The sequence below is a fragment of the Scomber scombrus genome, chromosome 7 (genome assembly GCF_963691925.1).
Source record: "Scomber scombrus chromosome 7, fScoSco1.1, whole genome shotgun sequence".
NCBI lineage: Eukaryota > Metazoa > Chordata > Actinopteri > Scombriformes > Scombridae > Scomber > Scomber scombrus.
In genome coordinates, this window is record NC_084976.1 from 5,949,179 (window position 1) to 5,973,305 (window position 24,127).

The 24,127-nt window shown below is 42.3% G+C and overlaps 2 protein-coding genes across 4 annotated transcripts in view; both read right to left on the minus strand.

Annotated features, from left to right (window-relative positions):
• Window positions 1–455: 455 nt before the first annotated feature.
• LOC133984132 (protein LYRIC-like) lies at window positions 456–8,519 on the minus strand. Its single transcript, XM_062423410.1, has 13 exons — window positions 7,883–8,519; window positions 7,563–7,685; window positions 6,860–6,941; window positions 6,357–6,530; window positions 5,921–5,971; window positions 5,587–5,730; window positions 4,486–4,569; window positions 4,308–4,376; window positions 4,048–4,193; window positions 3,344–3,457; window positions 3,038–3,148; window positions 2,632–2,758; window positions 456–1,529 (listed from the first exon to the last, which is right to left on the minus strand). Exons 1-13 carry the CDS (start codon window positions 8,210–8,212, stop codon window positions 1,465–1,467), a joined length of 1,620 nt encoding a protein of 539 aa, XP_062279394.1. The 5' UTR covers window positions 8,213–8,519; the 3' UTR covers window positions 456–1,464.
• A 1,005-nt stretch (window positions 8,520–9,524) lies between these two features.
• Window positions 9,525–24,127, minus strand: part of ubr5 (ubiquitin protein ligase E3 component n-recognin 5) — a 32,556-nt gene continuing 17,953 nt past the window's right edge. Inside the window, exons 27-58 of one of the 3 annotated variants that reach the window (XM_062423414.1) lie at window positions 23,787–23,941; window positions 23,279–23,370; window positions 22,996–23,142; window positions 22,683–22,801; window positions 22,373–22,499; window positions 22,024–22,153; window positions 21,659–21,819; window positions 21,286–21,525; window positions 20,941–21,064; window positions 20,389–20,500; window positions 20,114–20,245; window positions 18,815–19,072; window positions 18,448–18,716; window positions 18,128–18,339; window positions 17,566–17,799; window positions 17,272–17,345; window positions 16,981–17,153; window positions 16,728–16,877; window positions 16,100–16,317; window positions 15,811–15,931; window positions 14,996–15,341; window positions 14,704–14,791; window positions 14,446–14,590; window positions 13,514–13,644; window positions 13,198–13,258; window positions 12,846–13,027; window positions 12,525–12,609; window positions 12,259–12,414; window positions 11,747–11,860; window positions 11,462–11,606; window positions 11,243–11,328; window positions 9,525–10,282 (exon numbers count right to left, since the gene is read on the minus strand). In XM_062423414.1, the coding sequence (XP_062279398.1) occupies window positions 10,070–10,282; window positions 11,243–11,328; window positions 11,462–11,606; window positions 11,747–11,860; window positions 12,259–12,414; window positions 12,525–12,609; window positions 12,846–13,027; window positions 13,198–13,258; window positions 13,514–13,644; window positions 14,446–14,590; window positions 14,704–14,791; window positions 14,996–15,341; window positions 15,811–15,931; window positions 16,100–16,317; window positions 16,728–16,877; window positions 16,981–17,153; window positions 17,272–17,345; window positions 17,566–17,799; window positions 18,128–18,339; window positions 18,448–18,716; window positions 18,815–19,072; window positions 20,114–20,245; window positions 20,389–20,500; window positions 20,941–21,064; window positions 21,286–21,525; window positions 21,659–21,819; window positions 22,024–22,153; window positions 22,373–22,499; window positions 22,683–22,801; window positions 22,996–23,142; window positions 23,279–23,370; window positions 23,787–23,941 (5,000 nt within the window). In that variant the 3' untranslated portion in view covers window positions 9,525–10,069. Of the gene's footprint in view, window positions 10,283–11,242; window positions 11,329–11,461; window positions 11,607–11,746; window positions 11,861–12,258; window positions 12,415–12,524; window positions 12,610–12,845; window positions 13,028–13,197; window positions 13,259–13,513; window positions 13,645–14,445; window positions 14,591–14,703; window positions 14,792–14,968; window positions 15,342–15,810; window positions 15,932–16,099; window positions 16,318–16,727; window positions 16,878–16,980; window positions 17,154–17,271; window positions 17,346–17,565; window positions 17,800–18,127; window positions 18,340–18,447; window positions 18,717–18,814; window positions 19,073–20,113; window positions 20,246–20,388; window positions 20,501–20,940; window positions 21,065–21,285; window positions 21,526–21,658; window positions 21,820–22,023; window positions 22,154–22,372; window positions 22,500–22,682; window positions 22,802–22,995; window positions 23,143–23,278; window positions 23,371–23,786; window positions 23,945–24,127 lie in introns of all 3 variants that reach the window. The other 2 variants (XM_062423413.1, XM_062423412.1) reach the window with 2 other exon arrangements.

The following is a 24,127-nucleotide window of genomic DNA, read 5'->3' on the forward strand; positions in this document are numbered from 1 at the left end:
GCATCAAATACCATCCATAACATGATGACGTCAACATCTTCTGACTTCCGGTATTTCCTCTCTTGATCCCTGCCAGCTTGACGCAGCTGCACGGCGGCGCACTCCCGGTCCTGCTCATGAGCACGGGAGCGTGTGACAGATGAGATAGGATCAGATCCGATGATGTAACACGTAATATCCAGAAAGTTACAGAGAGGAGGCTCAAATTAAACACTTTGAGTCCAGAAATTACAGTCCCACTGCACTGTTTACATAATCAATCTCCTTTAGTCAAACTATGAATTATATTATTGGCTGGATCTTTGTTCTTTTTCATTTCCTTAGGGGCAGCTGCCATGAAAAGCTTGTTTATACTGATGGTTAAAATAAAGCACATTAGAGCATCATTAATCTTCAGGCAGTGGTGGGTTAGTGACATTTAAAAAAAAAAAAAAAAAATCCTTGCAAAAGAAGCCTGAATATAGAAAAACTGGCCTTTATTTAGTCTTTTTACATATGGCTTTAACTTTTCTTTTATTACAAACAGGTTTTACAAAAGGTTCTGAAGACTTTTGAATCAACCACAGGTGGAAAATCATGACGAGGTTGATGACACACTGCAATGGTACATCTATGATCAAGAGGCTCTCCCACAATGCTCCGGCCACAAAAAGCAGTCACAGATAGTAAAAACAGCAAGGAAACAAGTCGTCTCGACACACCGCAGTACAACATCAGACATGGGGACAAAACCAGATGGACTCCAATCAGCTGAAAATGTTCGGCGTCAAAAAGAAAAGAGAACGATACAGAGCAGACATGATTCCCTTTTCTGCATCCTGTGATGCTCATGTCTCCTTTAGGTCACAAATGTTTACACCCTGTCGAAGCTGAAACTGCTGACGTTGACGCTCGCTGCTGTTGAGATAAACATTTGATCTCTCCGCTCTTTTCTCTCCCAGCAGCGCTCACTGTACCATCAAGGCCCACGAATGTTAGAGCAAAAAAAAAAGACTGCAAAGCAAAGGCCAGGTCAACATCACGGCGCCAGTGTCGGGGTGACCTGACGCACGTTGACCCTTTTTTTCATTCTCTATACAGTAAACTTCAGTCGTTAGCCACCACAACATCAAATTTTTTTTTCTAAACATGATCAGTATTTTCTACGTTTCTAATGACTACAATAATGCTCCTTCAATCAGTTATTTGATTCAGTGGAATTAGAAGACAGAATCAAGAGTATCAAATGCATACTTAAAAATCATTAACACCGCATTAGATTGCACTGCATCTAGGTTCAGTTTTCAATGATCCGTCGGCTGACACTCAACCTGCTTTAGAAGTTGGTTTAGTTTTCCAGGTTTCTTTTATTAAGGTGAAGTCCGTCGTGTAGACCTTAGTTCAAAGTCCTTCTCATAAAAGGTGTTGCATAAACAGGATATGAAGTCTTTTGCATACAGAGGTCTGCAGTAGTGGACTCGTGTCTCATGTCTCTCTCCTTGCCTTCTTCTTCTTTGCTGGCTTGGGCGCTTGGTTCTCCTCAGGTTTTTCTGTGGAGGGGAAAAAACAAAAGAGAGAGAGAGAGAGAGAAAGGGAGAGGGAGATTACTCACATGACTCTAAACATGTGGTTCTCTGCTTCTTTAAGTAGTTTGCAAGTTTTTACAACTGCTGACCATGTCAGGAGGGGTCACACATCCTTTTGGCAGATTTAATGATTACAATGTTAATGTGAAGGTGGTGGGGATGACTTAAGAGCAGGTGCTGTGCTGGCTCAGATGATTGGACATCCTGTTAAACTACTGCTAGTCCTGTGGGCCTAATTCACAATCACTCAACTGAGAATTTAAAAAAGCTATAACAGATTTCACAAGGTCCAACAGGAAGTCAGTGCTAAAAGATGACTGGAAATTTGACAATATGACTACATAATGTGTTATAAATAAATCATTTATTCAACACGTTTTAAAAAGCTATAGCAGAGTCTTGCAAAGAATCTAACAATGTACACTTGAAATTATGTTTTTAACAACTAAAGAAATTAAATAGAATAAATAATAAAGTTTTTAAACATTATAAACAGCTAGAAAAAAGTCCTACTACCTTTGAATGGTGGGGATAGTAGTTTTGGCACTCTATAAAAAACATGTATTCAAGTCCTGATACACTGATGGTGTATCCATACTCCCCCCACCCTAAAAAGAACCGCTCAGAATAGATTCAGCTACTTTTGCTCACCACTACCCTCTGCCTCTTTATGGAGCCACTGAACACACTGGTGACTGTCACATGGACGGCAAATATAGGTGACGAGGAAGAAGAAATGAGAGCAAAATAAGCAGCCATGTGGAGCTGCTGTAAGACTGTGTGTGTGTGTATGTGCTGGAAACACAGAGCTTTTACAGTCACCTGTGTTGATTGTAGCTGAACTAGTGGCTGAATACATAAGATACGGCAGGTTTGAATACACTGGGAGAAACTCTGAAGAAAGAAAGCTGTTGGAATGTCATAATATTAAGCTGACTATCAACATTGTAACAAGTGACATTGTTAAAGACGGCTGATGTAGAAAGATGTTCTCACAACGTAAGAAATATCCCCTAAAGCTTAATTGCTCATTGTAAAGAATGAGAGTTCTCTTTGTACTTCTTACTTTGTTGTGTTGGAGCAGGAAGGTTGTTCTGCTTGGCAGTGGGTTCTCCATCAGTTGGCTTCTGTGGCACTTGTGTGACAGGGGGTTTCTGGGATATGTTGTCCTTCACTGGTCGCTCCACTCTCGCCTTAACAAAAAGGAAAGGAAACAGTTCATCACATTAGCAAGGAAAGAAAGAAAAAGCCCTACATCATCTGCACAAGGGAAAGTTATGTTTCTATGCTTCTAACATGACTGAACAGGAAGAGTAATATAGTGTCACATATAAGCACCACTGACCTAGGCTTTCTGCAATATTCTAACTTAAAATAAGAGGAAGATCTAAACTAAAAATCTAACATTAAAGATCAGTTTAAGCGCTCTACAGATATTGAGCGTCATGGATGAATATCTACTCTACACTGACCTCGGCAGCAGCTGCTTTAACAGGCTGGACGGCAGCAGTGTTCTCCTGAACAGGTGCTGGCTGCTTCTTCGCCGGGGCTGCAGGTGCCGCCTCCTTCTCTGGCTCCTCGCCCTGCACAGGAAACAAGGACACGAGCTGAGTTTACATCAAGCTGACAAGAGACTTTGAGGTAAACTTTAGAAATGTCAGAAAATGAAATGTGAATGAGGTGAACTTCTGTAATAAAATTTTTTTAAAAACTTCCTGAATGTCAAACACAGAAAAACATCTACTAATAACTGCATCTATTTCTGCACTCCGTGTTACCTGTGCTCCTGCTCCCTCCTCGGCAGCCTTCTTCTTCTTCTTTTTCTTCTTTTTAGTTTTAGCTGCTCCATCAGCAACAGTCTCTCCCTTGTCCTTCTCATCCTCATCATCGTCCTGAGAAACAGATAAAATGTTACTCGAGAGACAAAACAGTGACAGACTCAAAGACAGAGCAGCTGCTATATCAAATGTAACCATTTCCAGTAATACTGTTTAATTCTGACTGAGAACTCTGGAAACTAAGCTTCAAATGGTATAAAAGGAGAGTTGGGTTTTACAGAATAAGTATATAGTGTGGTGTTTAAAAGCTATTTCTTTGGCGCCTCCTGGTGGCAATATCAAAAAAAGACACATTGGCAGACAGCAATAGAAGCCAACTAGGCCTAAATTTATGTTAGTACTGTGTCATAAATTGCTGCTTTATTTCATGTAACTACAAATCAAGCTATCTGCTATGAAAAATGTCTATTCAGTCTGAAATGAAAGAACTAAACCACAACAATAACTATGTGTGTGTGTGTTTTATCTATCTGATCTAAAGTGGTGAGTCACTTGAGCTGCAGGGCCACAGTCAGGGGAAGAACCAGGACAGCTGTCCTGAGGCCTGAGCCCAGAGGAGTTATCTATTACTGGATTGTTGTTTTTTTAAAGTCCTGGCTACCCCGTTTAATGTTTAGTTGTCACACATTCCTAGGTGTACTTACAGCAACGGCCCTCAGCAGGTTGACCTTAGGGGTTTCAGGCAGAGGCTGCTCCTGAGGGACAGCGGGCTGAGGGGTGGGCTCTTCATAGTTGCCCCAGGCTTCAGAGGGGGCGTTCCAGTCAGAGCCGGGGTCGACTGAACCACCGTCTGAAAAACACAGAGGCAGAAAATGATTAGAGCAGAGAAGGATCGCAGTGGCTACGAGGTTAAGTAAAAAGGTTAAATAAAGTGGACAGGTGAAAGTGAATGTATCATCCTTACTGAGTCCAGACCACTCATCATCCACTCTGGGCTGACTGAGCCAGGGCAGGTCAGCCACAGGCTGGGGCTCTACAGAGAAAAAGGGACAGTAAATCAGCCTGCAGCCACACAACGCCATCTAGTGGTGTGAGCCAAATTACACCTCCGCCCATTAAATCCTGAATGACTGAACACTTACCAACAGCACCAACTCCCAGTTTAGTGAAGGACACCAGATTCAGATCGGTTGCTTGCATCCCTTTGTCAATCACAGTCCAAGACTCTAAAACACACACATCCCACAGACGCTGAGACATTATTCAAACACAATTAACTAGTGATCGACATGAATAAAGCAATTATCAATCAGTCAAGTGAGATGATGGGGACTGATTAGGTTTTGTATTGCTAAGAAAACCGCTGTACCGTTCCTTGATTATTCAGACCAGTGTTATTTTTAGCTCTGTATTTAAAGGGTAATTACATCTTTTCCCCTCTAATCAGAGCAGTAATTTTATAGCTTCTGACTCAATGTCAATCAAATCTGATTGACCTTTGGTAAGTCACTGTAGGAACAGGAAAAATCCAAGCCGTTTACTCTACATGTTCAACTTGAGGAGACTTTTCTGTAGCTCTAACCTAACACTGTGCAAAACTATTATTTCTAAACAGTGATTTACTTAGCAGTTCACATTTAAAAATAAGCTGATTTTTAAAAAACGGTTCTTTTGTTAGCAATGAATGAGAAAAGAGGAGTGAAGCACCACTTTTCTTAATCCAATTTGAACTGTTGAACTTATTTTATTCTTCCACACAATTAAGCAAACTTTAAATAGGGATACACCATTTCTAAATTTTCTCTTCTAAGACTTCAGATACCTAAACTCAGGGTTTAATTGAACATCAATGCGAGATATGGTAAAAATGCTTTTCCCTACCCTTTTTTTATTTAACTACGCCACACTTCATAATTATAAATAGATATGTTTCAAATGTATTTTTCTAGAAGGTTTGTAACTTCTGGGAGTTATGACAACAGTCACTAAGAGATGATATTTACTGTGGATTAGTCACATCTGCCCAAGTCTCAGTTTATTACTGTTGATTTTGGTGCAATGCATTCAGAGAATTCAATTAATGCCACACTAATATAGTTTCTAATATAGCTGATGCAGAGGTTTTCATGCATTATTAATTGCTTCATGAAATGCCATGAAGCTTGAAATAACACTAACTCAAAAACCAGGCAGTTAAGCTGTGGGTATGTATGTGGGTATGTATATACTTGTGACATTTTTACCATCAATATCCGCCCTCCACAGTGAGGCTGGCTGCTCCCTGCTGGTGGTCCAGGGGCCTGCCTTCGGAGCGGTGCTGAGAGAAGGAACTTTGACTGCCATATCAGTCACACTAGCAGCCACCGCGGCCTTCTCGCTGCTGTTAACTAACACCAAGACAGAAACATGTGATACTCAGCCAGAATTAACACAGATCAGGTTGGCAACACATCTAATAATGGAGTTCCCACTTAAAGCGTGTGAACTTTTGATTAACTGAACAGTATGCAAAGATGTGAGATCAGTGGTGGGGGGTGTCAAACAATATATGGGTGAGCGTTTTCTGATGGTAATTACCTTGAGCTGCAACAGCCTCAACCTTCTCTGCCTTCACTTTTGCTGATTCTCCTGAGAAGGAAGGATTGAAAAAGGTTAATATATGCCAAGTGCAGCATCCATATCAGGCTGTTTGTGAAGAACACTCACACAAACACTTCAACTAAAGCACTTCAGGGAAAACTCACTTGAGACTCTAATAAAGTCTCCTAATGCCTGTATTTATAGACTGTCAACTAGAGACCAACCACACACGAGATCTCTCTCTAGATACCAAATTAGGGTGTTTATCAAAAGATGGTCAGGAGGGTCCAACCTTTGTGTTCATGTATACACTAAGAAAAAAAGCACACAAAACCCTTCAAAACTCATTCTCTCCTCACAGTTTTAAAACTTTGCCAAAGAAGCAAATCACTACCTAAATTACAAAAAAAAAATTTCAGGAGTCTAGAACTACCTTTCTTCTTCTTCTGGCTGGCAGTTGGGGTGGTTGCAGAGGCCTTGGGCTGCTCTGAGGGAGTGCTCACAGGTGTGTTCCCTCCTCCTGGACTGACTGAGCCATCACTGGAGCTCTTGTCCTTCTTGCGTTGCTCACGCTTCTCCTTGTTGCTGACCTTGGTCTCCCATGTGCCTGAATAGAAACATTGAGTGTGGAATTAGTTGCAAAATACCACAAGGGTTCATTATGGGATTAGTGTGGAAATATGGTATGGATTAGGCAAGGGGATGAAGGAGTAGATGCAGAAACTGTTCAAATGCACCCTTGATATATTTAGCTGAGGAAACGAGCTCCATTCTAACGCAATAAGTCAGATATAAAGCAGAGTTAAGTAAAAGCATTGATGTGGTTACTGAAAATGGTGGCACAATAAATAAAAACCAATGAGAACAGGACTCCACTCCCAGACAGAACTTTGACATAAAAACAACTCAATTACAGTATTATTAATAATCTCTCACCTTCTTCTGGTTCTTTGCCATTTGCAGTCACGGCCTTTGTCTCCTTTGCAGCCTGTTTGGCCTTCTTCTTGGACTTCTTCACCTAGAAGACAAGAGATAATAAGCAAAGGGTAGAGGACAGCACCCGTTTATAACCAAAGAAGTCTAATTGATACACTGAGCTTAAAGAAACGTTTGAATGGCGCTATCCAGCACACGATTTCATCACCATGAGACCCCCATGCTGACTGAACTACCAGCAATCAATCAAATCAGCTTGCTCAACTCACGTCTATTTATAAAGTGCAACTACACACACTGTCAAGACTCCCTAAATCTGTTATATTCCCTTTCTGTAAGCCCTATTTCCATCTTTTGGTGTCTGCACTGTTACGTCTTCTGACTCTACTGCCATTAGGGCCACAGATTGTGTTGTTTTCTGATATCCAGGGGGTAGCGTTAGATCAAATGCCCCACCTTGCGCTGTCTTGAGCCAAGGAGTCTTCTTCTAGGATTTTGCTGTATCTGCAAGTCAAAAAGTGTAACCTAACACTGACAGCTGGTCTGGCTGCATCATTGCAGGGTGACAGTGACAAAGCCTGGAGTTTTTCCCTGAACTGCTTTTCTTTGAAGAGGACCCCCTAAAATAATGTGACTTAAGTGCAAACCATTTAGAAACACAAAGCAGGGCGCATCCATCACAAAAAGGTGTAGCACAATTTACCTCTGATGCCTTGTCAGCCTTAGCTTCTGCTGGGGGCGGCTGGTGATGTGGCACCACTATCTCCTCCGACACTATGGCGTCTTCCTGCGGTTCAGCCACTGCTCTCCCATTAGGCTGAGCTTTCTAGAAAAAGAACATGTGTAAAATGAAGCGGCTTATAACAATTTCCAGCAGTGTTACAATATATATGTATAAAAGCACCTCGAGTCAGCATAGCCGGGTCGGAAAACTAGCAACTGGCTTCAACTGTCACTGGGGCGTTAGCTTTGACAGCTAGCCTTGCTAACGGCGAGGAAAGCTAGAATTCAGCTAGTACTTGCCTTTTCTGCCTTCTTCTTCTTTTTCTTCGGTTCCTCCGACTTGACAGGTTTACTGACAACTCGCTTTATTTCTACATCTTCGTCCACCAGGTTCACGGAGGGTGTTTTCCTGAAGAGAGCCCGGCAGGTGGAGGCCCACAGGACGACCAACAGCACTAGTCCAGTACATGCCGCTAAGAGGATCACCCATGGCGGAATGAGCTCCGGCTTCAGTCCCAAATCCACGCCGAGTTCGGAGCGCAGCAGCCCCAGGCCTTTAGTCAACAGCTCATTCAGACGAGCAGTAAGCAGCTTGACCTGCTGGGAGGCCTCGTCCTGCCACGCATCCATCTCTATTGTTTTGTCAGACAACAGGCCGGTTAGTCACGCTTTGATGGCCGCTATTAGCTGCAGTGCTAGCTAAAAATAACAGGACGACTTTGACATGATGGAAAAAAATTAATTCACCCCCTCCTCCGCCTGCAACATCGGCCTAGCCGGACAGCCAGCTAGCTATATAAATCTTGTAAACTCTGTAGTATCAAACCAAGTTCACTAGTTAGCCAGTAAGCTACCTACTACCATAGTAGAACAATATACCACCGTCGGCTGGCCACCACGAATCTGCTGTGGCCGCCAGGAGAGCAGGTTCACCTCATATGGCTCCGTCTGCACTGGAGGAGTGATGCCTTCAGGGCGGCTAATAAATGACAGTTTCCGGGTTGTAAGACGTGTACATGCAGATTGCAGCAATCTGATTCATAATAAAATAAATCTGAAAAACATCTCTAATTGTTTTGATGCGTACTATTTATTTGAAGAGAGCATATTTACTAGGTGTTTAATAAACATAGAAGCACTTTTTATTTCAATTTACCAGTATTTGAATTATTGCCATTTGTTGATGACAAGACCATAAATAACACATTCCGACTTTACGAGTGTCCCATAAAGTCTGACCTTCATAGTCTAATCAACTGAGCACTCTGAATTCCCTTTTTCAACGAAGTCATTTGAAGGCATCAAAAACGGCCAGTGACAGCTCCAATGAAATGGGCGGGGCTATGACTTCTCTCATGCTGATTGGTTAAAAAATCTTGGTTCAAAAAAATATGCCAGACCTATTTCATATGTAGTTAGGCAAATTCTGTCAAATACCCTGAAGCAGTTTTATTTTAGTCTGTACTTTCTAATGTTGTATAGCCATATTTTGTAACACTTTGTAAGCTTTTTCTTTTAACATGTATGTAATGCTTGTAAAGACTCCCTCACTCTACAAATCCATAGCAAGAGTGAAACACATCCACTATTATACATCATGATACTAACAAGTTTTATCCAGTAATCCAATATAGTCTTCCAGATAAATCATATCAGATGTGTAGCATGAGATTAGCTTTTTAACATTTAAACTGGTGTGGTTTTTCAGATGAAGTTTGATCTTGTTACACCACTGTTTTATTTCCAGCCTTCAAGGTCACCTCCATTTCCATTCTGGGAAGTCTTATGTTTTGGTACAACAGTGTGCTAAGTAATGGTGACGACAGGATATGAAGCTGTGCAGTGAGATTCATGTTATTCCCATCATGGAGTGTAATTTAAGCAGTATGTATTCCTAATACTCCTGAAGCACTGAAGAAAATCAAGACTGGACAACTTATTTGCATCCAAGTTTATTTTGAAATTCCCTACTCCCCCTGTACAAGAAAAAAAGGACTTTCCACAAAGGCAGCAGTGAACTGTCAGTGATAGTACTTTTCTAGGGAAGGAAAAAAAAAATGATAATCACAGTGTGTCTTCTTTTCTTCTTTTAAATACTTCTACTGCTGTCATCTTTGGCTGGGTTTCGGCAGACAGCTTTCTGTCAGACCAAATTCCTGGGAAGCAAAGGTTGAAGCCAATAGAGCGGAGCTGTGGGCTTTACATTTTACAGTGCCAATGCAGGAATGTTCTGGACTGTATACCTCTTCTTCATTAACACAAAAGAAAAAAAAAGAAAAAAACAATAAAAATTGAAATAAAAATAACAAGCTGTTTGTGTTCACAACACAAACAAATATTACCGCCTGGGGAGATAGCGACAGTATGTCGAATTTCATAAAATTGTATAGACAAAAAATAAATCTACAAAAATGGAGCTAGGTAAATATTACACAACAGTAAACATGTTTTCTTTTTTTTCCTTTTTTAAACTCTTCTGTCGAACCTCTACACAAAACCAAAATTCTTGGTCTTAATGGCTAGCAGGAGTTTCTGTTTGAGTATCTGTTTTGAAGAATAGAGTGGCACGTAGAGACGTGAGATGCAGGTGTTGGCTGTGGGGAGGTGCTGGTCATCTGGAGGCCGGATGGTGATGGAGGGCATTGGCTGAAAGCCCTCCTCGCTCGCTGGCAGAGATGGGCTTGAAGTCCAGAAGTACACCTGAAGACACAGAAAATAATCAGTCACATTAGTTACAACTGTTTTCAAATTCTACAAAACATTCATAATGTTTAAATCCTCGTGTGGGCAACAAGAGAGTGAGAGAGGCTTTGAATGAGACGCATATTACTTAATACGTTTGGTGTAGTTCACAAGTGCCAGTTATGACAAATAACTACAGACTAAAAGCAATACTGCCACTTTAGTTGTTCCCTTCATGAGAACAGAAATGCTTCATTTGAACATTGTAATCTGCTTGAAATGTGTTTTACTAACACTTACAGTACATTAAAATGATGTTGAGACCACAGAAATAGTTTCACATAATCTTTATTTCTGTTGTTTAGCATTGTGAAACATTTGCTGTATGTGAAACGAGGGCAAATGAGAGACGAACGAAAAGGAGAGAGAGAGAAATGAAACAGAGAACTGAAACTTAACTGGCAAACACTAAACTGCTTCTGTATTCCTCATTTACAGTTTGAATATTCAGCTTCAACAGATGTAGCCATGACAGAGTGTAGTACAGGTCACGTGTAAGATGGTTGTGCAACAACATGTCTGCATAACATGGCCGGACTAAATAAAGGTTAGGAGTCCCTAAAAGCCACTGAACTAGACTAAGTGGTTTGGACTGACAAAGCATTGCCTTGAGTAAGGTAGTTATGACCCTGCACTTTTACAAGTAGGGCTTAAAAAAAAAAAAGACAAGCACCTGGCAGAAACCAATTTACTGCAAGATTTATGGGACATAAAAAGACAGAAGTGCCTTACTGTAAAACAAGACATTTTATACAATTGGTGAGTTGTATGAGACATTTTTATTGTTTTAAACAGTTTTATAGAGAGATTAAATGACTGATGTGCTAAACTCATGGAGATTGTTTCTCAGCATAGGAAGAAGGCTATGCATGTTTTAAAAGGCTTTTGAAGGTTAATTATGATGGAACACAGACTTACCAGGTCTTGCCTCTCAGTCATGCTCATCTTCTCGACTATGGACCAAAACCAGCGTTTAAACTGCAGCAGTTTATCAGCATTCTCCCCTGTTGGACGAAGAACAAGCCTCTGCTTAGTATATTAACGCAAAAATGTACAACAGTAATTCTTTCGTGACTAATAGTAAATGCAGGAAACAGAGATATGACAGGATGATGGATGTTGACATAGTAGTCTTACCAGACTCATCATTGAAGGAGGTAAAGCTAATGAGCATCTGGACGTTGACTTCTCCGCAGCCGTTGACCAGCAGTCTGAAGTCCTCAGCGGTCAGGTCCTCCAGAGCGTTCTTAGGAAGAACATCCAGCAAACCCTTCCTCATCGCCTTGAAAGGACACACAAACACAGGTCATAATTAATGTAAAGACAGACTTTGGTAATATTTGTGTTTCAAAAAATGGACACACTTAGAGTGTCCATTTTGGTAGAATATCTGAGCATTCACAGCCAAAAGAGTAAACTCACATGGAGAGGCTGCTCGGCCACCACCAGCATTCTGTGCTCTGCGTACTTCCTCACATACTCGTACACGTTGAGGGGAGTTACTGGCATGTTGACCCCACCAGACAGAAGCTCCACCTGAACCAAGAAGAACACAGTGTCAACAAACTGCATAAACAGATATGCCAGAGTACATTTTCATCATAAATCTTTCTATTGAAAGTATTCAGATTCTGATTTTAAAAGCAGAATCTCAAGCAATAATGTATTGTACATAATGCATAATGTATTTGACTGAAACCAAAAAACGGGCCAATCACTTTTTCTAAATGATCTTTTCAGCAGTACACAACACATTCCGCCTTTAAATATATTGCTGCTAGCTTCTCATTAGTACCTACAGCCTTGTGTTTTGTTTTAATATTGTGAATTTTTTTTGTCTATTTTTAGTCTGAACACTTGCTGAGCCTGAATTTGTTGACATTCAGTGAAAAAAAACCTACATATGTTGACACAATGACAGTGTAAGCTATTACCTGTCCAGCCCCTTCCTCTTTGCAGAGGTCAATGGCAAAGGCCAGGTCCATGGCAGCAAATACTGCCTCTGCTTCACCAGCCTGTGAGTGGCGGATAAGCTGCCGCAGGCTCTCATACATGACTGGGTCAAAGAAGGCAAAGTCATGCCAGTTCACCTAGTGACAAACAAGAGTGTTAGTACATTTAGCAAGTTCATAGTGAAAAGGGAACATCATGTATCATGATCTTACGGAAGTAGCAAAATGATTCTAAAAACATTTCTCACCTTCCTCCCAAGCAGCACCTTAATGACATGTCTGTTCAACGTGATTGGACAGAGTTCATTCTGCAGCAGACACAACCCCAGTATTCTGGAAAACAGTAACATATTCATTTTGATGTTATTCAGTTTCTCTAATTGTGTGCTCAAACTAAACTTGAAGCACATTTTTTTTTACAGAAGTATTCGCAAAAGTAACAAGGCAAAAATTCACTTCATGTTTAGTGTGAACACAACATGACCGTGTCCTCTTTTGAAGATTTTGATCAAATCAAGCTTCCGTTTGACCAAATTAACTGAATACAGTCTTCTTGTTGGATTCATTACCTTCCAATGTTGCGGAAGCAGTTGAGTCTGGCCTCCGTGTTCTTGCCGGGTCGAGGGGAGTAAAAGCCTCGTTTGCCCGGCTGGTAGAAGAGAGGGGCGTTGTCGTCCCCGTCATCTGGGTCGTCCAACTCCATGTCCACCACGCTGCGGGTTGACCCGTGACGCTTACGGTTCTCCTGTTGCTAGAGCCACAAAACAGGGGGAAGAACAGAGGACTGTGTTAAGTGTGGAAAAATGGGTCAGTTTAAAGTCAGTATCAATTTATTTGAAATCTTAATTTACAGGATAATGCCTGAAATGAAGAACTCCATATGGGAAAAGAAAGAAAAGAAAAAAGAGATTTTGAACTTACTTGTGCTTTTTCCGGAGCCTCCAAGAGACCCAAGTCCAATATACTGTCAGCACCATTTTCCCTGAAGAAGAAAAGAAACACCAGAGTTAGCTTGACAAACTGCAGTGTGGGAAAAATACTGACCCTGTTTCTCAAAAGCATCTTAAGGCAAAGATGATCTTAGTGCAATAGACTTATAACTGGACTAAAAACTTGATCTTAAAACTTTTGGTAAACAGAATCTAGAATAATCTGCGTTTCGTTACAGTGAAAAGAGCAGATGATGGTCACTGTTTTTTAGCATGTGTGGCTGTGTTAGTGATCAGGTCATTTTTACCTTCCGTGTGCAATGAGCAGCTCCATGGCCTCCTCCACTCTGGCTCTGAGAGAATCCTCACTGGCCAGCAGCAGCAGCAGCTGAGCAGGGGACAGCTCCAGCAACATGCCTGTGATTTTACTGGCAAACGCCTGAGTAGAAAAACACACAGTTGGTCAGAGTGCAGGCAAGGAAGCGTATAAAATCACTCAGGCCTATCAACTGTTCTAGAAAGACATTTAGAAGTTATCATTATTAAAATTTTCCTTGAAATTAAACTTATTTTTTGACTATTTGTGGTGAGCATTTTTCCAACAATAGCCATTCACTCTATATAATATTGGTAGAGGTATCAAAAATGTGTCTACATTTAAAGATAGCACTCATATTCTGCTTTTTTTTCTCAACAGATCATTTCCAGTTTTTCAAAGTGTGTAACGGAACAAGAAGCAGCCACAGTGACTGTTAGATGAGGAGCTTTACTGTGGCCTGCTGTTGTGTGGAAAATGAATTGCCCTGTGTGCAACATTACATCAGATTGCAGCTGTTATTATAATTGACCGACTTCTTTTTCAAACTACATACGTTTGTTTGGTTGCATTATAAAAAAAATACATCTGTGGCTCTTCTGTTGTGTTCCTGTCAATGTAGCTGCTCAACAGATGTTTGCTGTTGTTTTAAATCACACTTGTTGATACCACAGTGACCTCGGGTGCAGCCAAATCCACCTGGACTGAAATCTTCAGGATTATAACAGAGACTCAACACTGATGCCTGTTGATGATTAACTACATTTACTGCTTATAAATATTTATAACTAATCCAAGTGTGTTTCCACTCATTAGAAAATGTATGAGGCCTGACGGAACCCGATTTCTTCCAACTCTGGTCATTAACAGTCAAGAAAATGTGTTCAGGTAGTAACAGATTTTTAACAGATGCACTTTTATTACCGGCTGCATTGCATGAACTCGTGGGTAGAGCCTTTCCCCCAGGGCTTGTCTGTGTGCAGGCAAGGGATCGGGCTCGTCACTGGGGTTGCCCTCTGACGAAGGTCTAAAAGGCCTGGTGTCAATGGACAGTTGCCTCCTTGAGTCTCTGTAACACACACACACACACACGCCACACAGAGGTTAGCAACAGTGTCAATCTTAAGTGACACAGAGGTTTTTGTTTATTTTAAAAAGGGATATTATTTAGCTGGAATTTACCTGTCTCGGTCTCTCCGAGAGCCGGCTCGAAGCCCTCCACTTCTCCTCTCTCTTTCTCGGTCTCTGTTCCTCAAACGCTGCATCAGATCTACACACAGACACAAAAACACCGGATAGAACGAGTTCACTTTGAAGTGTCGTTTGTTTTTATGTAATAAAGTGTTTCACTCATGTGGTAACTGTTTCCAGCATCACAAAAGTACCACTGAATGCAATAATGAAATAAAGTTCCATAATACGGTATAGTTTCTATGTATTGTCATACTTGAATTGTAATCGTGATGACACGTACTGCTGGCCTGCATGCCCTTGCTGACACTCTGAACGCAGTCCAAGTTGGGCAGCTTGTCATTGGACAGGAGGGCCAGGGCGATGGCCGTGTAGAAGCTGCGGGCCACGCCGCTGCCTTCCCCTGGCTCATCTTTAAAGGTGACCTTCACCCGGTGCACGGCCATTGGTGTGGTTGTGCAGCGCCTGCCAAAGTGCGTGTTTAGCTGACGCATGGTCTGCTGTATTAGCTGGTCTCGATCCCGGTCCACCTCCAGAGCCAGGTCGCGGGACTGCAGGTTCCTCAGCTTCTCCATTTCCCGACGGAACTTGGATTCTTTCACCTCGAAGCCGCCCAGCTCAGTGAGGATCTGGGATAAAACGACAGAGACACAAATCATTATGAGCCATCAGCCCAAAAATACCACTGAAACAAAAGAGTCCTTGTAATGTGAAAGAGGTTTGTTTCTGCAGCTCTATCCAACTTTGAGCTGGCTTTTTTTGTTTTGCCAGTCTTGGAGAGTCCAAGAAAATAAATCTTTGGTGAGGGGTTGGCAGACATGGGAAAACAAGCAAAAACTGGAACAAGAACGAGGCCATCATTGCCCATATTGCTCAGTTTCTGCTGATGTGCATGTAAATTCAGGCAAATGTTTGGAAACACTTTGCCAAAGACATTCATATACTCATAAACTTCCATGTATATTATATGGAATTCAAAAATTAATTAATAAAAGGTGATATGTCAGTTTAGAAATTAAAACAATCATTTAAGAATATAAGGAGGAGTTATGTAGAGACTGCATCTTGGTTTTGATAAATGCTGAGAGAAAAACGTACTGATCCAGGCTCAGCTCCGACATCCTCCATGAAGACGCGACCGAAGAGCTCTAGTGACAGACGCCAGCGGCCAAGCAGCATGTCATGTGAGATCATCATCCCCATGAAACTACAGTGAGGTCTGGAGAGGGGATAGAAAGGAGAAGGGACCACAATTTATCAACATATTAAAACAACATTACAGCATAATAAAACATTTTTGACTTTCTTCAGGCATAGGCTATAATTAATAATACATGTCCACTAACGTGTGTGTGTCAGTGTGAGGCAAAAACTGGTGGTTTGGTACCTGAATGATGGGAGAGGAGGTCCGTCGCTCTCGGTAAGGCCGATCTCAGCCAGTAAGCTGCTCTTCAGCTGGGCAGCGAGGTCGTGGGGGGAGGGGCCTGGTTTTGAGGCCTCCATCTCCTGCTCTGCCAGTGACTGATTCTCAGTGCTCCGCTGGCCAGTTTCCATACTCATCACATTCTTCAGGTTGGCTGAGTAAGACATCTTAGTGGGCAGGATCTGTTGTGTGTGTGTGTGTGTGTGTGTGTGTGGTTGGGGGGAGTTCAAAGTAGTTTTTAAGTAAAATGAACAGATTTATATCTTGAGATGATGACAGTGTGATAATGAAAGAATGGAAAATGTGGAAATGGGACACAGAACACAGGCTATGTTCTAATATCCACATATGTGACTAAGCAAAAACACGGTCCATTAAGATCCTTTTCTTTTTTTTCTCCTATCCATTATTTCCAATGCTTCTACAGAGCAGTGGAAATAATGAACAGGAAATAATGAATCCTGGATAGCTTTCACAGATTTCTATTTAAAAAGTGTGGCGTTAATTCAAGATTCCAAAGGTGTTCGTTATAATTAGTGGATATTAGGACACAGCTGCCATCGTGTTTGTCCAGTGAAGAGGGGTGGTATACCTGAGAGGGGGAGGGTAGAGAGGAGCCCATGTTTACCTCCAGGCAGTTCCTGTCCATGCTTGCCTCGGCCAGGCCTTTTGTTGCCATGTAAGAGGAGGAGTACAAACCCTGAGAGGGGCGACCGAACAGATCCTCTTTCCTGGCATTAGGCTGGAAGAGAGGAAGCAGGATAAAGAGTTGAGGCCACAAAGCACAAAGACTGATTGGCTGTTATAGAATATCTTTCTCTTGGAGACTGAGCGGTGATTCTGACCTGCAGGAGGTGGGGCTGGTCTGCTAGTGGAATGGCCTCAGCCAACGGGACGTCGAAGGGGTTGGGTGGGATGCAGCCCAGGAAGGTCATGGAGTCAGAACGGCGAAAGAAGGGGTGGTTCTGACCCGTCTCAGCTGGAACCGCGTCCTCATCCTTGTCCTGTAGAGTTGAACCTGATGTGAGATAGAAAAAACCGTGTTAAGCACCGACATTATAATGACCGAGCATTTTAATGTATCCTTTTTGACTGATTCGCTGTCTAATATTATATGCATGAGTTATCTGACTTACTTTGATTGGTATCCTCATCGTTCTCATGCTCAGAATCCTCATTGTCCAAACCCAGTTCCAAAATCTCTCGATTCCTACAAATAAAAGTCAAATGGAGAACGAGTTTAAAACAGAGGTACGTGTAGTCATGCAAGTTTTTCACATTTTCAACAACAACTAATCAACTGCCCTGGTATTTATCATTCTTGCCGTTTGTTCCAATAGCAATCATGTGCAATTCTATGAACGCAATTCAGTTTTCCAGTCACCAAGACCCATAACCATTAAAAGTTGCCCTTGTTTTCTCCCGTTTACCTCTTTCTGTCCATCTGTGGGGTATCCAGAGTAGTCTGCTGGTTCATGGCCTTGATCCAGTAGATGAGAGCCTGGAAAACGTAGGCCACGTGTTTCAGCGAGCACACGTCCAGCACGGGCAGCACGTCGGAATGCTCGTCGTTGTGGGAGCGCATCAGCGATAAGGCGTAGTTCAGGAAGTCGCCGCGCGCTGACATCATGCCCTGGCGAGCTGTCAGCAGAGTGGCCGCTCTCCTAAAAACAAATAGAAGACATGTGAGGACACTGCTGACTTTACTAATGAAGGAAGGTACAAATATGGAGCTATGCAGTTCTGCAAAGTGTGAAGCAAACTATTCTGAACACATGATGGAAAATATTAGATTATTATTATTACATTATCTTCCTAATTTATTCTGTGGTTGCCCCGCTCTTCTACTTAAATGACTACAGAGTATATTTGTGTAAAGGCTCTACAGCTGCTCCATCGGGACACATTCTAACTAACCGGTTCAAAAAACTAAATAGCATGAAACATTTTTTTTTTTTTTACAACAAAATAAAAACGAGAGATGTCTTTTACCTGCGTCCCTCCAGGGTGCGGAGGCTGGCCTCCTCTCGAGCGGTCATGCGTTCCCTGCGTGCCGAGTGCTGAGAGGCGTGCAGAGGGTGACTGGGGTGACCCGGGTCTCCGGCGGATGACAGGGCCGAGCCGTATCGCAACTGAGCCTCGGTGGAGTCCATGATAGACACCATCCAGTTCCAGGTGGGGATCAGCTTCTCTTCCACATAGTTCTGTTTCAACACATGACAAACGTTTCACTCTTACTCAATTCAATGTACAATGTGGTTTAACATTTAATAGGGATGGTACTGTAAAGCCTATTTTGATGTAGATCTTACCTGCAGGTTGACTGCGTCCTGGTAGGTCAGTTTTACAGCAGCAGGATACTGTGAGTAGACTAGATGGTTGTACTTGGGGATCAGACTCATGAGGTCAGAGATCTGCCTGATGACGATGCTGTAGGCTCGGGCCAGGCTGCTGGCGGACGTCAGATAGCTGCTGGAGTTGCTGGCCTCCAGAGCGGCGGCGGCTGCAGCAGCACTGGAGCTGATAGCGCTGGAGCGACGCAGGTTGGTAGGATCGATATATATCAGCCCTGTGGAGCTCGCTGTGAAAGAGATAGAAGATCAGCACAGGTAAATGTCATATTCCAAGCTTAAAGTAGACACTAAAGAATAAAATCTACAATCAGAAAGCTCCACTGACCGGCTGGCGTTGAGGAACTAGAGGGCGCGCTGCCGGTAGCTCTTTGGCTGGGGGTGTTTCTAACAGCCCACTGCATGGAGCGAGGGGCCTGGGCCGCACTGTTGGCGTGGGAGGCGCTGGTCGTCCTCTCCAGCGGCTCGTCTAACAGGAACGTCTCCTGGTCCACGTCGTCGCTCTGACTGCTGCTGCTGTCGGAGTCGCTCGAGTCGTTGGACTGCGAGTCGTCCTCTGAAAAGAAGGCGGGGACGCTGCTGGCACCTTCGGGAGAGGAAGAGGAAGAGAGGGGGGGAAAAAGCGACAAATTTAATGGTCTGTGGATTCATCTCGACCTTCCTCTCTTTTTGTCTTTCACAACAGATTTATCCAGGCAAGGAGTGAGGGTTAGTGAATCACACCACTACAAGGCCAAACAAACACTAATGTGACAGTGAAAACACCGAGGCTTCAAGTCAAAACAACAGCTGCACTTCTCTGTTGATCAAATATTATATGGCTTAGTTTTAATGTTATTGGAAAATCCATTAGAGAGAAAGAACAGAAATATCTCAACTGTACTCAATTTTCTTAGAGGAAATGAACATTAGTAAAAAATAGACATTTTAGATGGCTGGGGAGGAAAAAACACCACACCATTTGGAAAGAGCTACAAGTTGAAAGGTTTGTTATTTGGATGAAAAGAACAACAAAACTATTAGTTAAAAAAATAAAATAAAAAAAAGACAGTAACAGTGAAAATGTGAAAAGGGGACAAACTGAAGGAACTCTCAGCAGGAAAACTGTGTATGCACTTTGAAAAAAAAAAAATTCACTCTTGCCCTGACGTCTGTATATGCATTGAAGTAAAGAGGAGCTCATACCAAAAATAGGAAATGCCAAGGACACCCTACTGCCTGCAAATGAAATACATTGGGTATTCAGCCAGGGACCATTTTTGTCTGCTGTATCATTAGCTCTTCAAACATAAATCCCCACAATCCAAAATGCTGACTTGTTAAGCACAAAGAGAATTTTTTGTAAGGATTGAATTAGTCTGTAATTCAAAAGAAGAAAAAAAAAAATACACCACAGTGCAGCAAGACAGAAAAATGCAGATTCTATTTAGTAAGCAGTTGAAGCCTTAAACAAATTTGGACAGATTTCAGTAAAAAAAAAGAAAGAAGGAGGTCAAAAAAGACAGATGACCGCATTGCCACAAAAATAACCTCAAAGGAACAGTGTGTCAAAACTGAGGAGAATGACTGAAAAGAAAATCTAAACTGACATCTGAACTGGGTGATTAAAAACATCTGGTTGACCGACCTGCTTCGGAGCCAGCCGTGGCCGCCGTGACGACGCTCCTGCGGCCGCTAGCATTATCTTGATTGCTGTGGTTGCTCTCGCTGTCGCTCTCGGTTTCGGCTGCCGCCAGCAGATCCAGCTCCATGTCGCTGCCTGAGAAAAGGAATAAAAAAGACAAAGAGGATGTTTTACGTGCTCGGTGTTGGCTGGAGGTTTCAGGCACGAGTGATTATTTACCAAGCTATAAATTAAAAAAAAGAAGGGTCCAATAAAATAAAAAAAGGAGTTTGTCTCACCGTCCTCATCGTGCTCATCATGCTGCCCTTCTGCCTCAGCGTTTTCCTCTCCCTGTTCCTCCTGGTCGTCATGGTGGTCTTCCTCCCCTGCTACTCCCTCTACAACTTCAACCTGAGACACAAACAATAACAATCGATCACCTCTTAAGATTTAAGGCCTTTTTTACAAAACGTTTTTTTTATTTTATTTTTTTTATTCTATATTTTATATTTCATGTTTTTGTCTATTGTTGGTTTTACCGTTTCATGATCATCTTGATTGCTCTTTCTAGGTTTTTATTTCATTTTAAGGAGAGCACTTTGTAACTTTATTTTAAAAAGTGCAAAGTTTTTAGTATTATCAATGATTAGATTCAAGAGAGAAGGAAAAAAAAAAAACCTCACTTGAGTTCAAGTTAAAATTATAGCGTGATAGAAGTAAACTAAATCAACTCTAGAGATAAAAAATATGCACCCTAAACTGAGTGAAATCTCGCTTTGTAAACAGTTTGAGTTCTTGGTGGCATTATACATTCACTATGGCCTTAATGATTTTATAATGAGGCTCCCCACCTCTTCGACATCTGCTGATACGATATCATCCTGCTCCTCGTCTCTCCCTCTGACAGGCTGCGACTGGCTGCTGCGCCGAGGCTGGGGGTTCCTGATGATATAAGAGGCAGCTGTCTGACTGGAGCTGGAAAAATGAAGCACGAGCCCAGAGTCATTATATGTAGTGAATAAGAAAAATCAAGCATCTTCTTTTCCTTTTCCCCCTTCTCTCCAAGTATAAATCCACAGATGGACTCGATGACTTGAAAAACATCATATAATAAACACACATTTTTATAAATCATCGCTATTGTCAAGAACTATCAAACGGAGAGGAAAATGAGGGTAGTAAAAAAACTAACGGACCTGCTGGACTGGTCAGGTGAGGGTCTTGGAGGAAGCGGTTCCACGGAGAAGAGCTCCTCGCTGCCCTGAACGGCATCGATACTGGTGCTGGCCAAAGTGAATGGAGCGGTGGGTCTGGCGATGCCCATCCGCACCGGGACGATCAGAGACTCGGCCACGTTACACAGTTCCTCCACGGCGTAAGGCAGCAGAGCTTGGAACACACGCCGACATTTACCAATGGGCTGAGGGATGAAGTTGCTGAGTTGAAGAAATTGAGAGAAAAAGACTGTTAGTGCAAAATTTGTGCTAAATTGTGTAGGGCTAACTCAAGTTATATTAATTCCTTTGTCTAAAATGTTTGCTTAAAAACCATAATGATGCGTGTTCTTACTTTTTCTTCTTGGATGAGGCCATCTCCACGCTCAGGATGACAAATACCCGAGCTACTGAGCGTAGGAACCTTCTGGTGACGTTGACCGCCTCCTCTCTCCGGCCAGGAGTGTACTTGTTCTGCAGCTCCTTCACCAGTGTGCCCAGTAAAGTATCTATAAACTACAGGAGAAAAACAAAAAACGCCCACTGATGACCGAAATACCGTGCAAGAGTGATAACACCAATAAAAATGCATTAGCACTGGTATGTAGCATTTACCTAAGCAAGAATGACTAATAAATAACATTGTGTGCACATTGAGATATGTAATATATAGAAAGAGCTGACAATCAGAGAGGAGAAGGAAAGATTAACTGGACTTACAGTGATGTCAGGAGCACACTTGACAATGAGGCAGTGGGTGAAACAGTCAAGGCGAATGGTGCCACTCTGCTGATTCAAGTATACCTGCTCTTCAGGCAGTAGGTGGGCAATTCTGCTACTGGCACTGAGTCTGGAAATATAACGAAACACACAAGTCTAAATAAAGGCTTTTACAGAGCTCAAAACTGTATACCGCACTGAAAACTGCTTATAAAGAGGTTCGGCATTATCTACTGTGACTGGGATATTTTTTCTGGAAAGACATAATGCTCTTGAGGCTTCTGCATGTTTTTTCTGCACTTTTTCAGTCTTTGAATCCCTTAGTAACAAAAACAGAGACTACACTCACGGGTCTTTATTCTCCTGAGAACCGAACATGATCATAGACTTAAGGGCGTTCCAGTCCTGCAGGACTCTCTCCAGAGCCAGCTGAGCAAAGCGAGGAGGCTCTAGGTCATGATCGGGCATATCAGAGTCTGAAAGAGAGGAGAGGACGATAGCGTTTTATACACCACAAGCCTAGGTGTAATATATTTTAAAGACTGCATTAGAAACTACATTCACAACTGAAAATAGCAGGGAAATTATCTTGTTAAATGGTTTTAAAATGTACAAATCAACAGTTTGCAGTGATGGTTATTGAATGATGGTGAATCTACCTTCTGCATTAGCAGCCTTGCGATTCCTGTCCTCTCTGATGCGAGGTGGTCTGTACTGACAGTGCTCAACACTCTGCCTGGCAACAGTCTGCACCAGGAACAGTAATATATGCTCCCCCCTACAGATGGGGGAAAAAAAGAAAAGAGACAGAGAAATCAGAAAAGACAATGATTTTCCCTCAGACACTAGACAATATCCTTCATGTTATTTAAAAGGATACCAATTACACTGAGAGGACCACATTTACTAGCTTATTTTAGTGCTCAAATGAAAGAAGAGTAATGTAAGTAAATTGGGGATGGATGGTCATACCTGCTGTTTGGTGTGGTGACCAGGTTAGTGGTGGTGAGTAACCTGTACAGCAGATCCAGACGAGCGGCCTTCTGGCCTGCGATCAGCGTTTTACACTTGCATTTCTCCCAGCAGTCGCAGTATGCTGTGGGAGATGTCCTCTTCAACCTGGTGGAGAAAAACAAACAGTATATTTATAATCATTTATGTGACCTAGTCTGAAATACAGACTCAAGAGATATTGTGAGACTTACACAAACTGCTATAAAGGCTTAATATAGTCGCACTAACACGTGGGACTTACTTGCAGTCATGTCCTTTGTGACACACCCTGGCACACTCAGTGCAGCAGCAGAGGGACTCCAGCAAACCACAGGTCCGACACTCGAATATATCCTGAATACAAAATCAGTATGATTAAAAAAAAAAAAGGCAGGGTGCCAACTTTCTATTGAACATTATCAACAAACACACTCTTTAATAGCAGTGAGGTTACACTTGTGCACAGAAACAAAGCCCAGCAGCACTTAATGTTATCAAAGTTGGCCTGTGTGTTCATGTCCTCTACCTTAGTGCCTGCTGGCAGCGTTTTATTCTGCTGATGTTTTTTATGCTTCAGTGAGCAGCGGTAATTAAATTAGAATGAAAAACGTATTATGTTTTTTATCTCTCTTTTTTTTTAAGCTAATCAGGTTGCCGGTTATATAACTGTCTTCAAACGTTAATAATATTAAATAAATGTCCGATCCCTTAATTGACTGCTGTGTACACGCGAGCGACTTTTCCCTCCGAATTTCAGGGCGAGGGCTGACCTGGTTAATGTGCTCAGCCCCGGTCCAAGTGAAGCTGCAGGTGTCGTTGCAGCAGAGAACGTAGAGGGGCGAGTCGTCCGGGTTGGTCCCCAGGGGGCAAATCATTTCCATGAACACCGAATCGGCATCCTCCTTCTCTGCGATGCCTGGGTCACCTACTGTATCGAGGACATTAGAGAAAAAATGTGGAAACGGAGGAATGCCAGTTACAACATCATAGTTAGATCTCGAAAAATGGGGCCAAATTAAAAATAAAAAAATAGGTCAGGATGCACGCAACTCATGGATAACCTCTAATATTTCGACTGTTATCTAACCAGTTTAAATTACAACTAGAGTCG

Bases quoted from the DNA above. Each gene is read 5' to 3' on its own strand.
- LOC133984132 (XM_062423410.1), bottom strand. From the start codon at position 8,212: ATGGATGCGTGGCAGGACGAGGCCTCCCAGCAGGTCAAGCTGCTTACT. The intron at 5,972-6,356 runs GTAGTTCTAGAC...CTTCCTTCTCAG, and splicing joins CAGCCAGAAGAAGAAGAAAG to GAGAATCAGCAAAAGTGAAG. The intron at 3,458-4,047 runs GTAAGTACACCT...TCTGTTTCTCAG, and splicing joins ACCTGCTGAGGGCCGTTGCT to GACGATGATGAGGATGAGAA.